This window comes from Sturnira hondurensis, unplaced genomic scaffold (genome assembly GCF_014824575.4).
Source record: "Sturnira hondurensis isolate 20B ecotype Veracruz unplaced genomic scaffold, ASM1482457v3 Scaffold0018525, whole genome shotgun sequence".
In the NCBI taxonomy this organism is placed as follows: domain Eukaryota; kingdom Metazoa; phylum Chordata; class Mammalia; order Chiroptera; family Phyllostomidae; genus Sturnira; species Sturnira hondurensis.
In genome coordinates this window covers 47210-60092 of record NW_028091156.1, presented here as the reverse complement: position 1 = coordinate 60092, position 12883 = coordinate 47210, and the positions used below count along the sequence as shown (strand labels likewise).

General features: G+C 40.8%; 1 protein-coding gene across 9 annotated transcripts in view; it reads left to right on the top strand.

The window, feature by feature from the left end:
* The window catches only part of CEP170 (centrosomal protein 170), a 99960-nt gene that overhangs the window by 62928 nt on the left and 24149 nt on the right, over positions 1-12883 (top strand). For 7 of the 9 annotated variants that reach the window (XM_037069534.1, XM_037069533.1, XM_037069532.1 and 4 more), the window contains 3 exons: positions 5736-5885; positions 8572-8698; positions 9590-11410. In XM_037069534.1, coding sequence (XP_036925429.1) covers positions 5736-5885; positions 8572-8698; positions 9590-11410 — 2098 coding nt within the window. The remainder of the gene's footprint in view (positions 1-5735; positions 5886-8571; positions 8699-9589; positions 11411-12883) is intronic. The other 2 variants (XM_037069535.1, XM_037069531.1) reach the window with 1 other exon arrangement.

The following is a 12883-nucleotide window of genomic DNA, read 5'->3' as shown; positions in this document are numbered from 1 at the left end:
CCTCCCTGCTAGCATCCCCACGCCCTCCTCACTCTAGGTACCAGGAAACCCTTTCCTGCCCAGGTCGTTCCCTCAGTCTCACAGGGCAGCCTCACCTTTTCTCAGCCGGAAGCTTCGTGTTGAATAGGTTGGCCCCCATTTCCCTTTTCTGTATTACTGTGTGAAATCCTACTTAGTTTCTTGCTTAAAAGGCTGTTCACATCCCGTGCCCTCCGTCTAGTTCAGCCCTTCCTTGTGTGTGGTGCGCCTAGCTTCCTCCCTCAATTGCTTGTGGGGGCTTTCTGTCATCATCTATCTATAGTCCCAGTGTTTAGCTTTTATGTCGCCATCAGAGTACCATGTTTTATTTTCACTCGAGAACTCACCACTAGCTAGTTTCTTTTGCCTTTACTTTCTAGGAAGATCTTGTCTTGATCAGAGTTTTGGGGTTTTGTACCTAGAACAGTGCTTGGCATATAGTAGACACTCATTATCTTTGCTTTTGACATTCAATATCTTTGAATGGCTGAATGAGAAGAAAAACTTGATGTGCTGTTTTGTTTTCGTCAGTATGTGTGTGTGGTTAGCTTTCTATTAGGTAATTTGTTTTGAGGAATTTATAGATTTACCAAGGTTTTCCTGTATTCTTATGTGCTGAAACTATTTCTGTCTTGTCTAAAGTCACTAGCTAAAAATGTATAGTTTAAAACCTTTTATAAGCTTGGCATCTAATCGTATGAAAGGTGGGAGAGAGTATAGGTTATGTCAGAAGAAATGTGTAAGTTTCAGGAGAATTGCCTTGATTGGTGGAAGACTAGAAGAAATACCATTGGATTTCCAGCAATCCCTCAGGAACGACTTAGCACTTAAAAGTCTTCTTGGCAAAGAAAGGGTAAGAGCTGCCAGATTTAGGGATGAAAGGAATGTGTGATGAGGAAATTAGCCATGAAGAGGAGCGAATTTAGACATTTTAACTATAGAAACATTAGCTGGGACTTGAGCAGGGTGTGAAGCTATGAAAGGACGTTCTAAAGAAAAAGAATGCTGAGCTGTGATGGGCGGGAGAGGGTGTGGATATACCACTCCTGAGGAATGGGAGGACTCAGGCCACAGGATAGCTCCGGGGAGGGGGCAAGCATTTGGACGGAGGTCAAAAGGGAAAAGAAAGCCAGATGGTGCCTTTTTTTAAAAAAATGGAAGTAAAATTCACATAGCATTCACCCTATTACCTGCTTAGCCATTAAAGTATATAATTCACAGGCTCTTAGCACATTCACAAAGTTGTGCAATCATCAGCAGTATCTAATTCTAGGACATCTCACTCCCCCGGAATGGAATCTCACACCCATTAAGCAAGCAGTCACTTCCATCCCTCTCTCCCTCAGCCCCTGGCAGATCCCTGAGGATTTGCTTATTCCGGACATTGCATGTAGAGAATCATCCAAGATGGGGCCTTTGGGACTGGCTGCTTACACTCAGCGTGTTTTCACGGTTCATTCATGGTATAGTATGTATCAGTACTTCATGCCTTCTGTGACCGAATCCTGTGTCTTTGTGTGGATTTATCTGTCGTTTCCCCCTTCTGACTCTTGTGAGTAGCATTCTGCTGTGAACATTGGTGTACCCTGATCAATTATAAAATGCCTCTCCTACCACCATTCTGAGCTTTTCCCTTCTAACAACTTTGCGTAGACTTTACATTTAAATGCTGATTACATGTGTTATACAAATCCTGTGTTAAGCATTCAGAATGACTTTTCCCCCTGAATTTTAAAGGATTTCAAATCAAGTTAAAATTGCCTGGAAAATTACAAACTTAAAAACATTCTTCTCTATGAAATCATCCTGATTTTACTTTCTAATGTTACTGGCCAGACGTCTGCATAGTTTTTAAAGTAATTACGTGTCAGTTGATTTCCATAGGCTGTGGGAATCTCTGCTTGGATTTGAACTGGCAGAGGTCATATTTATAGATCAGTCTTTCCCCTTCCTCCATCCCTTCCACACTGGGGTGTACTGCCTGTCCCTATAAGCACGCCCATCGAATATAATCTGACCTCTCTTTACAAGTACTCAGGAGGTGTGAAGTTTTACCCCCATGGAAGTTGGCCTTGTGTTTTTTAGCTTCATATACCATTATTCTCCCCTCTAGTTTCAGAATTAGAAGCTGTGGGCATTTTCTGTAGAGTCAGAGCTTTTAAATAATAATGACTATGATAATATGCTAGTGGGAAAAAACCGAAGTCAAACTTTTCATAGGCTTGGTTTCTTTTATACACACTAGTTCTTTAGCATCTGATGAATATTTTGTTGTTTTTTTTTTATAAAAACTAAAAATATAGTCTGGTTCTTAAGAGAAATTTTATTTGACTACAGAGTATCTCTATATGGGTCAGGTGACTCTCCATCTCTTTCTCTTTCTCTCCCTTTTCATAAGCTTCTGTGTGAGCTCTAAGCTCCCCGAGAGCAGAGACTGCCGTGTATGGTCATTCTGGTTATCTCCAGGAGATTGGTTCCAGGATTCGTTGCAGACACCAAAATCCAAGGATCCTCAAGTCCCTTATATAAATGGCACAGTATTTGCATATACCCTACAAACATTCTTCCATATACTTTAAATTATTTGTAGATTACTAGTACTACCAAACACTATGTAAATACTATATGAATAGTTGGTACACCATATTGCTTAGGGAGTAATGACAAGAAAAGAATATCCGTACCTGTCCAGTACAGACACAATCACCATATGCCTGACTACATAATACAGGCCGGCAGTGTGACTTTATAAAAAAAAAATTCAGTTTGTGGTTGGTCGAATTCATGGATGTGGAACCCACAGATACTGAGGGCTGACTGTAAATTATATCCATTATGGTGGCTAGCACAGTGGCCTACAGATAGGTCCCCAGCTGAATGAAAACCCCAGAGATTGTACCAGGTATGCCCAGGTTGGGCATTTGATTGAGGCCAGGGTGGGGAAGAGGAGAGAATCATGAGTCTGTGTTAATACTGCTCCGGAAATACCTCTGAGTCATCTAGGAGGAGAGGTGACAGGTGAGCAGTTGTCTGTAGTTGGAAATCGAAAGGAAGCCTTGGATGTGGATGAAATCCCCTACGGACAAATTCTAGAAGGAAAAGAGGAGAAACCATAGCAAACTTGACCTTTGCTTTGAGTAACTCTCAAGTTCTGTTTAACTATTAGATCGTGTGACAGGATACATGTACTTTTTTTAAATGTGAAAAGCATACCTTTAAAGTATGTAGACAGTATACATTTTTTATATCCTCTTTGTTTTCACGTGAAAGTTGTCACCAAAAGGTGTTTGTACCTAGACAAAAAAATGATGGTGTGGATTTCAATCTAGGCTGGTCGTTGCTCTCATTAACTGCAAAGTGCTGTCAGAAATAGAGGGTGAACTGGGAAGGCTTCTTTACCCTTGCGGTGGCGGTTCCGGCTCTCTCACTTGTCTGGGAAATAGGTGAATGTCACTTCAATGGCAGATTCGTGTATGGTAGCTGTCTCTGATGCTTTGAAGCAGGGGAGTCCAACCTGCGGCCCACAGGCCACGCGCAGCCCAGGGTGGCTGTGAATGCGACCCAACACAAAACCATAAATTTACCTGAAACACTAGGAGATTCTTTTGTCTGGATGTAGTTAACATGTGTCCCGAGACAACTCTTCCTCCAGTGTGGCCCAGAGGCACCAACAGGTCGGATGCCCCTGCAAGGGAGCCCGTGGAACTCCGTCTGAACGTCCTGTCTGTGCTGCAGCTCCCCTTTCTTAGAGCGCGGCTGCCCATTCGTGTTTATGTCTTTTGTTATTTCAAAACAGTGTCAGAAGCGATTCAGAGACATTTATGATTGTATTTTGTTAGAAACTGCTGGTGCATAAATGTTTGAGAAAGTCAAGGTTTGGGAAGTCCCTGTAAGTATGATTAGAATGAGCTATCAGCAAATCAGAAAATCACTTCAGGTAGTTTGTAAATAGGCGTGCCAAAGAGCTACAGCGTGCACATAATCATCACACGTGGTTATTTTTATCTTGTACTGCTAAACTTGAATTAGATTTTTCTCTAGTAGTTTTAAAATAAGGAGATAAATCAGTAAATTTATAGTTTAATGACTTGAGTTAGAACATTTTTTAAAAGATTTTATTTATTTATCTTTAGAGGGGAAGGGAAGGAGAGAAGTATCAATGTATGGTTGCCTCTCGTGAGTCCCCTGCTGGGAACTGGCCTGCAACCCAGGCATGTGCCCTGACTGGGAATTGAGCCGAGATCTTGTGGTTCGCAGGCCCACCACGCTCAATCCACTGAGCTACACCAGCCAGGAGAACATTTTTGAATTTTAAGATGGTCACAGATGACTTGAGTAGCTCTAATTTGCCTTCTGTTCAAGTGGGGTTAACAGCAGAGCACATAGAAAAGTACGCTTAGTGTTTTTACTGCTTGTAGTTGTTAAACCTACTAATTCTACTATGGAGCAAAGTGAAGTAGGTTTGTCCCTTCTTTATATTGTGATTCCGTGTGTTATTAAAATTCCTATTTGATTTATATTTAATAATATATAATTTGCTCTTTTAAAGCAAAGATAATTTGAATACTGAGCTGTTTAAGAGACTAGGAAATCACAATTCTTTAAAACTATAGTCACATTTGAATTAAATATCAAGTAATGAGGCCATCTAGTGGTAAAATTCCCAGTTATAGTTATTAAAATTTTGGCATCTGCCTTACTAAATGTGGACTTCAAAATTTATCAGATAGATCTGCTGGATAATCATTACAAAGTTTTCTAGAAAAAAGCTTAAACAAAGGTATTTTTCCTTTTATACAGAACAAAGTTTCTTTGGCTATGTTTTAAAACTCCTTTCCACAAAGTGCTAATTCAAATGCAGTGTTTTTCTTGATTGTAATAATTAGAGCCTCAGCCAATACCTGTAAATAATAAGCATTGTGGAACAAAGTGAGACTGTGGAGTGTGAAAGTTCGTGTAGTTAATCTTTCTTCAGCCTCTGGCAACCTCAGGGCCTGTTACGAGCCAGGAAATGAGTAAGACTGAGGTTCTGCCCTAAAAGCACGTGATTGCTGACCTCTGTATGTAGGATATTTCCAAAGTGTCCACCAGAGACAATCTGTTTATTCGAAGGCTAACTAACCTATGAGAGAAGATGCAGAAATCTGCACTTCAGATGAAGGCCTTGGAGTTATTTTAGGTGACTATAGTTTGAGAATCATCCTATACCCAGTATAAAGACCGTACAGTAAGGTCTGTTATGTGTGAACCCTGTTATATGTATAATTTCCCACATGTATGTAGATGTTAAACATTTGGTAGGGAAAGAACACAAAAATCTATCATTCATGTGTAGTTCCCCAACATGCTTCTCAAAAATAACAGAACGAAGAGACAAACTGAAAACAAGCCCAAGTGGTATGCTTTTTAACTCTGTGTTATTTCCGTGTTTAACATTATTGACATCTTTTAACAAATGACATGTAATATCCTGAAAATTTCTTACTACCACACAGTACGTTTGCTAAATGTCAGCAAAGGGCAGTTACATTTTACATTAGCTGCCACCGCCCTCTCTTCCTCTCCAGCTCTCCTCCATTTGGAGGTTACCTCGTAGTTCAACAGGTTTGCTCTCGTTGTGGAAGTTATTTTAGGATATCTTTATTTGCCTCTGAAGTTACTGAGAGTATTCACATGTTAATCTGAGTTTTCATCTGTAAAATGGTTTCTCCTCCTAGGTCTTTGGATTAGATGACAATCAGGACTATAATAGGCCTATTATCCATGAGAAACATAAAGAGCTGATAAAAGCCTGGGCTCTCAATTCTGCTGCAGTAGTCATGGAAGAAAGGAAGCCACTGTGCACTCCTGGGTTTCACAACTCAGAGGTATACGTCTCCCTTGTACTGAACGTTGTCCATGCACAAATGTGCATTTCTGTCATTTGTAATTTCATTAAATTCTTGATCCGTCCCCTTGTGAAATGCTTCGAAAAACTAGATCCTCATGAATCATTTGTTTCCCATGAAAGCCTAAAGCAGTTGTGCAGTAATCGCATTTCAGTTTTTGTTACTGTGTTCTTTCAAATTAACATTGTTTTGTAGTGAGGGAGAAAATGTTAACTGTTGGTAAGCCGTTAGTGAGCTTTATGCTCGCTGCTGTAATTGCATTGTGAGAGAAAACAAAAAGTATACACTGCCTATACTTTCTAGGAGGTTGTGTATGTGGAATGGAAAGACTTATCATGCCAGGAAACATATGCAAGATAGTGCCTCATAGATACAACTTACAAACCTCAAGCCATGCCATTGCAGTACAGCTGGGGCATAGTTAGAATAATGGGAAGTTATGTGATTAAGGATGGCTGGGTTAAGGTAGTGTAGACCCAGTGTGGTATTGCCCAGCTAGAGAGACCTGAGTTCAAATCCCAGAACTGCCACTTTGGACAGCATGCCTTTGACTTAGCTGCTTCCCTTTTCTTGTCTCCAGTTTTCTCATCCCTACAAATGCTGAAAAAATAATTTTTAATAAAACCCATTTACAGAGAGTTTAATGAGGTATATGAAATGCCCAGCACAGTAACTGTCTGAGATTTATGCACTTAAATGTTCATTCCTGTATTGGAAATGATCTTAGAACTTCATTCCACACTGATTTGTCAAGAAAAAAATATAAAAAATGCATGTAACTGAGAAGTGTTAAGTAATTATATAATTTATTCAGATAATAAGAGCTGACATTCAGCGGGAGCTTTCTGTGTATGGTTTTACAAAGCAGGAAACTATACTATGTAATAATTAAATGGTCCAAGATCTTAAAACTAGTACTGTACCTGATGGAGCTAGAGTTTGAATTTTTAGTAGCCTTGATTTCTTAACTCATTCTCTACTCCCTTTTAGGAAATGAGTTAATTTTAAATATACACATGGTAAATAAATATAAAATAAATAAAATCTTGAGGTATAAATAAAGCAAAATATAATAGTTCCATTTGTATGAAGTATAAACAAAATATTTTTATAGATAGGCAAATGCACCTACCTGTATGTTAAAATTGTCCTTTTATGGTCTGCCATTTCCTGAAAACTGTCAAAGTAACTATTGTACTTTAGTGTTCTCTTTTCCCCTTGAACTTAGAGAATTGTTATTCTGTGTTACAAGACACAAGACGCTTCATTTACTTATTGAGAGCCAGCAGTACTTATGTGAAGCAGGGTTTGGGTATTCTGATCCATCTAGGAAGGGTTCTGGTGAATGTGAGCTTAAGTAGATTCTTCCTTCTTTCCTCTATCCCCTCAACCCATGCCAAGTAAAATTTGTATATACCCCAATATGTACCCGCCTTTGAAAGAGTCGCCTAAAAAGGCCATTAGAACAATTTTTACACAATTGTTTTACATAAGTTTGTGCCTATGAAACCCACTGTATTCTGGGCACTCCCGGCATGGTGTGAATGGCTGAGGTACTCCCTTCGGTGCCAGAGTTATGGGCAGTTACCATAAAATCTTGAAAGGAAATCAAGTGTTCATCAGGAATTCCTTAGGCTTCATTGTAGGTATGTTGTTATGTATACTTACTATTTTAACGTATTATTTTTGAAATCATAGAGTATGCAGTCATGAAATATTTTCTTTAGCAGTTTCTAGCCTGCCACTAGTAATACAGTAAATCTGGCACTTTTAATAAGATATTGTTTTGAATAATTCAAAATAAGTTCAGTCATAGCTTCCCGTACTAGTTGTCATTTCAGTTTCAGTATTAAGCCTTGGCTTAGATTCTTCGTGAGGAAGTAGTTTTTTACACTCTCTTGCTCTTCCACGTTAAATGCCTAGGTGGCTCTGGTCTTGAGAATCCCCTCGCTGTGTCCCTAAGCCTGTGGGTCCAGATCATGAACTCAGTTCCGCTGCACATTTGACCATAGGGGTTCAAGAGCACTTGCTTGAAGGATAGATGTAGGCATGGGCAAGATCTGTAGGTGTAGGTGCAGACTGGTTATGGAAAAATTCTTAAAGGTTGACTGATTGCTTCTCTTTCTGAAAATATTAAAGTGTCATTGAAAAAAGTGCCGAGCTCTGGGTTCGCCTTTGAAATTCCTGACAACGTGGCCCGGCAGATTTAATACTCCTTGAGACTCTGGAACCACTGTGGTTTCTGGAAACAGTTAGGGGGCTAGAGAACAGCGCGGGGATGGGCCTTTAGACTCCCTCGTCCACAGAAGCGAGTAGGACTAACTCCACTGTTAGAGCCATGGAGCTATGATAATAATACACTTAAGTTTACGTAGCAGCAGTAAATTTCAGCTCCAACAGTTTATTTTAGTACCATTGTTAGTCTTGCATAAATTGATTTATACTACATTCCCAGTTAGTTAAAGGGGGTAAATGTTGCAGTTAAGGGGGTAACTAGAGAATATTCATTTTATACTATATGAGGAGACTTAATAAATGAGAATACAAGAATATGAGTTGAGAATATTGCTTTGTATGACAGGTTAATGAGACTAACTGGAATTGTCTCATGAGAATCAGATTTGACCAGACTGTATTATTTTGTTACTTTATTTTTCCTGTTCAGGAAGTCCCACCTTCATCTGGAAGCAAGCGTTGGGTTTCACAGTGGGCTAGTTTGGCTGCTAACCACACGAGGCATGATCCGGAAGAAAGGATAACGGAACTGTCTGTACCTGTCCCTTTGGAGAATGGTATTCTCTTCTTGTGTGTGCGTCCGTGTGAATGGTACATCCATTTTTTAAAAACAAGCTGAATCCGTATAGTGAGAAGTAAAGTAAACCCCCAAAGCATTTTCAGATATGATCGTGTTTACACTACATGTATAATTTCAATTTCACTAATGTGGATTATTCAAATTAACTCGCTGGCTTCTACTTAATTGAAAAAGAGAAAGTGATTGCCTATTCCTTTATGAGGCCTTAATGCACCAGGCAGCCATAATTTAAAATCATTCCGTTTATAAAATTAAAACAAGTCCTGTCACCTCCTTTCATACTTATAATTTTAAAAAATCTTTTAAATAGCTTTGAATTTTATTTTTAGAAAACCTTATTAAGTCCTGTGTTTTCCATTTTACTTAGGAAATCCAACACATTCTTTCAGTTTGATAATAATGCTTATTAAAAACAAGAGTTTTGCTGAGTAAATTGAAAGCATGGCAAATAAACCACGTTTATCAGGCATTCTCTGTTCAGCCCTGTGACACACTATTAGAGTCTGTTGTCGTGAGCAAAACTTAAAGGCTAGGATAAGCCCCCCAAAGCAAGAATGAACCCAGTGACCTTCCATGAAACACATTAAAAGGAAAAGAGGCAACAGAAGTAGGTTTCAGACCAGAGGACCCAAATTTTCATCTCAGGCAGTTTAATTTCCTGGCTCCCCTCTCAGTAAACTGCCCATTTGTGCACTTGGCATTGTACCTGCCTTTTAAACTACTCTGTCACAATGCTGGCTTATTTAGTTCAAGTTTCATTTTATGCTTAAGCCATCTCTTAACTTACACTTCAAAACCTAGTGTAGAATGGTATTCTTTGTATATTTACTTTTTGCCCTGATTTCTTCTTTGTGGTTTTATTTCTCAGATGCAGATATCAATGAATCTGGCATTTCTATGCGAAGCACCGGCTCGGCCACTTCCTTGGCTGGTCATGGAGAGAGGAGGAGACGGACCCTCCCCCAACTTCCAAATGAAGAGAAGTCCCTGGAGAGCTCCAGAGCCAAGGTTATGAGCCAGAGGTCAGAGATAGGAGAAAAGCAAGACACAGAGCTTCAGGAGAAGGAAACCCCAACACAGGTGTACCAGAAAGATAAGCAAGATGCTGACAGAGCCCTGACGAAACCGAGCAGGGCGGTAAACGGGGAGCCTCTGAACAGCGGTGGCGACATTAAAACCCTGTTAGTCAGCTCCTCCCCTGCAAAGGAGAAAGGGGAAGCGGATAAGGAAGCATCTTTGGTAAAGCAAACATTAGCTAAACTTCAGCAACAAGAGCCAAAGGAACAGGCCCAGTGGACACCTAAATTGTCTTCCAAAAATGCCTCAGGTCAGGTGGACCGAAGTAGGGAGGAATCTTTTAAACAGGAGTCACTATCTCAAGAAAAAATTCCAGGACATTCTGCAAACAAAGGAGAAAGGGTGGTACAAAGCGAGGGCAAGCGAAGAAAAGCTGAGGACGTTCTGAAAAGTCACACTTCGAAGGGAGGAGACAAGAAGGAATCCTCCAAGTCCTTAGTGCGACAAGGAAGCTTCACTATAGAAAAACCCAGCCCCAACATCCCCATAGAACTTATTCCCCATATCAATAAGCAAACTTCATCTACGCCCCCATCTCTGGCACTGGCGTCTGCCAGCAGAATACGCGAAAGAAGCGACTCCATGGAAACGGATTCCAGTATGGACACAACCCTTATTCTAAAAGACACGGAGGCAGTGATGGCTTTTCTAGAAGCTAAACTGCGTGAAGATAATAAAACCGACGAAGGCCCAGATACTCCCAGTTATAACAGAGACAACTCCATCTCACCGGAATCGGATGTGGACACAGCTAGTACAATCAGCCTGGTGACCGGGGAGACCGAAAGGAAGTCGACCCAGAAGCGCAAGAGTTTCACCAGTCTCTATAAAGACAGGTGTTCTTCGGGTTCTCCTTCCAAAGATGCTGCAAAATCATCCTCTGGTGCTAGGGAGAAAATGGAAAAGAAAACGAAAAGCCGTTCCACAGATATAGGTTCAAGAGCAGATGGGCGTAAATTCATGCAGTCCAGTGGAAGAATAAGACAGCCTTCGGTGGACTTAACCGACGATGACCAAACCTCTAGCGTACCTCATTCTGCCATCTCTGACATTCTGTCATCCGATCAGGAAACCTACTCTTGCAAACCTCATGGAAGGACTCCACTTACCTCAACCGATGAGCACGCGCATTCCAAACTGGACGGAAGCAAGGCGAGCAAGTCGAAGACTTCTCCTGTCACGCTTGGGTCATCCAGTAAATCCACCACTCTCCCAAGGCCACGACCCACTAGGACTTCCCTCTTGCGCCGAGCACGACTTGGTGAAGCTTCAGACAGTGAACTTGCTGATGCTGACAAAGCATCTGTTGCTTCTGAAGTGTCCACAACAAGTTCCACATCAAAACCTCCCACAGGAAGGCGGAACATCTCTAGGATTGATTTACTGGCTCAGCCTCGGAGGACCCGGCTGGGCTCATTGTCAGCTCGAAGTGACTCAGAAGCAACCATCTCTAGGAGTAGTGCCTCTTCACGGACCGCGGAAGCCATCATTCGAAGTGGAGCCAGATTGGTACCTTCAGATAAGTTCTCTCCTAGAATCAGAGCCAACAGTATCTCTCGACTCTCAGACTCCAAGGTCAAAAGTATGTCCTCAACGCATGGCTCTCCTTCAGGTAAATTCCAGAATTTTTACAATATTTGCATATTTATTTTATATTTGGGGATTCCTTTTTTTTAAAAAATTAAGTCTCCAGCATTGTTTCTCAAGCTATTCAACAGAAAAGTTACTCTAGAGAGTTTTTTTTCTATAAAAATATTTTCTTTAGTTTAATAAATAGGAAATTTAGATGTTATATATACTTCCAGCTAATATCTTGGAGTAAAATAGTGATTTCAAAATGAGAGGTTTACTGAACTGCTATAGAAGATTTAATTGTCTACTAGGTGAGCTATCTGAATTTGTATGTCAAAAATCAGATTAGGAATTACTCTCCAGTTTAGATAATAGGAATCAATGTTGCGCTCCTAAAAGCATGTGTCTAACTTTCAAATATTCTCACCTAATTAAAAGCCCTTATGGATCTGAAGAAAAGCAGTGTACCTTTTATTACTCCTTTTGGAGACAAATGAAATTATTATTATTTTACCTTTGTTACATGTGTATGTAGTCTTATACTGCATGTGTATGTAGTCTTATACACATTTAAAAGTTACATCTGTTGACAGGTGGGGCAAGTGAAACTAACCCGTGATTTATTTCAGTGGAAGAAGATGGATTCATGAGGCAGTCACTTAGCCCATGTGTCAAACTAGGGTATAGAAATCTAACAGATTAGGCCCTGGCTGGTGTAGCTCAGTGGATTGAGTGTGGGCCTGCGAACCAAGGATCGTGGTTCGATTCCCAGTCAGGGCACATGCCTGGGTTGCAGGCCAGTTCCCAGCAGGGGACACATGAGAGGCAACCATACATTGATATTTCTCTCCTTCTCTTCGTCCCTTCCCCTCTAAAGATAAGTAAATAAAATCTTAAGAAAAAAAGAAATCTAACAGATTAGGAGCATCAGCTCATAAAGCGCTGTTACACCATGTAAGTAAAGTAGTTAGCTGTCATTACCTGTAATCTTTACAAAAACAACTTATCCCCCACCAGATTTTAACTGCCTCTGGCATATTTGTCTCAATACTTCGTATTGAGAGCTGAGGCCCATGAATACGCATGTGACCCCTTTGGTCCTGAGACAGACATTTGTGTGTATCCAGTAGACACGGCCTCATTAGGTCACAATCAGCCTCCTGCAGGGGTGTGGCCGAACAGGCCAGTGGGGGGAAACCAGCTGTTGCAAACTTGGATGTTTATCATCCTCAGTCGGCAGGCATCTCAGTGAACCTTAAGTCCTGAGTTAGAATGCAGGGAAAGTCGGTATGTGGTCTTACCTTTTGATCTTCACCCCTGCCACAGTATAGCCTACAAGACCCAGAACTAACAGTGTTGTGCATGTGTTACTTCTTTCCTTTTCATTCCTCCTCCTCTCTCTCCACTGCTGGCTCCTCCACTCTGTTCACATTCCATCTCTGTCCGGGTTGGTGGGTGTAGTGATGGCGGCTGTACCGGTGGTGGGAATGTGTGGAGTCTGAAGATGCTTTAC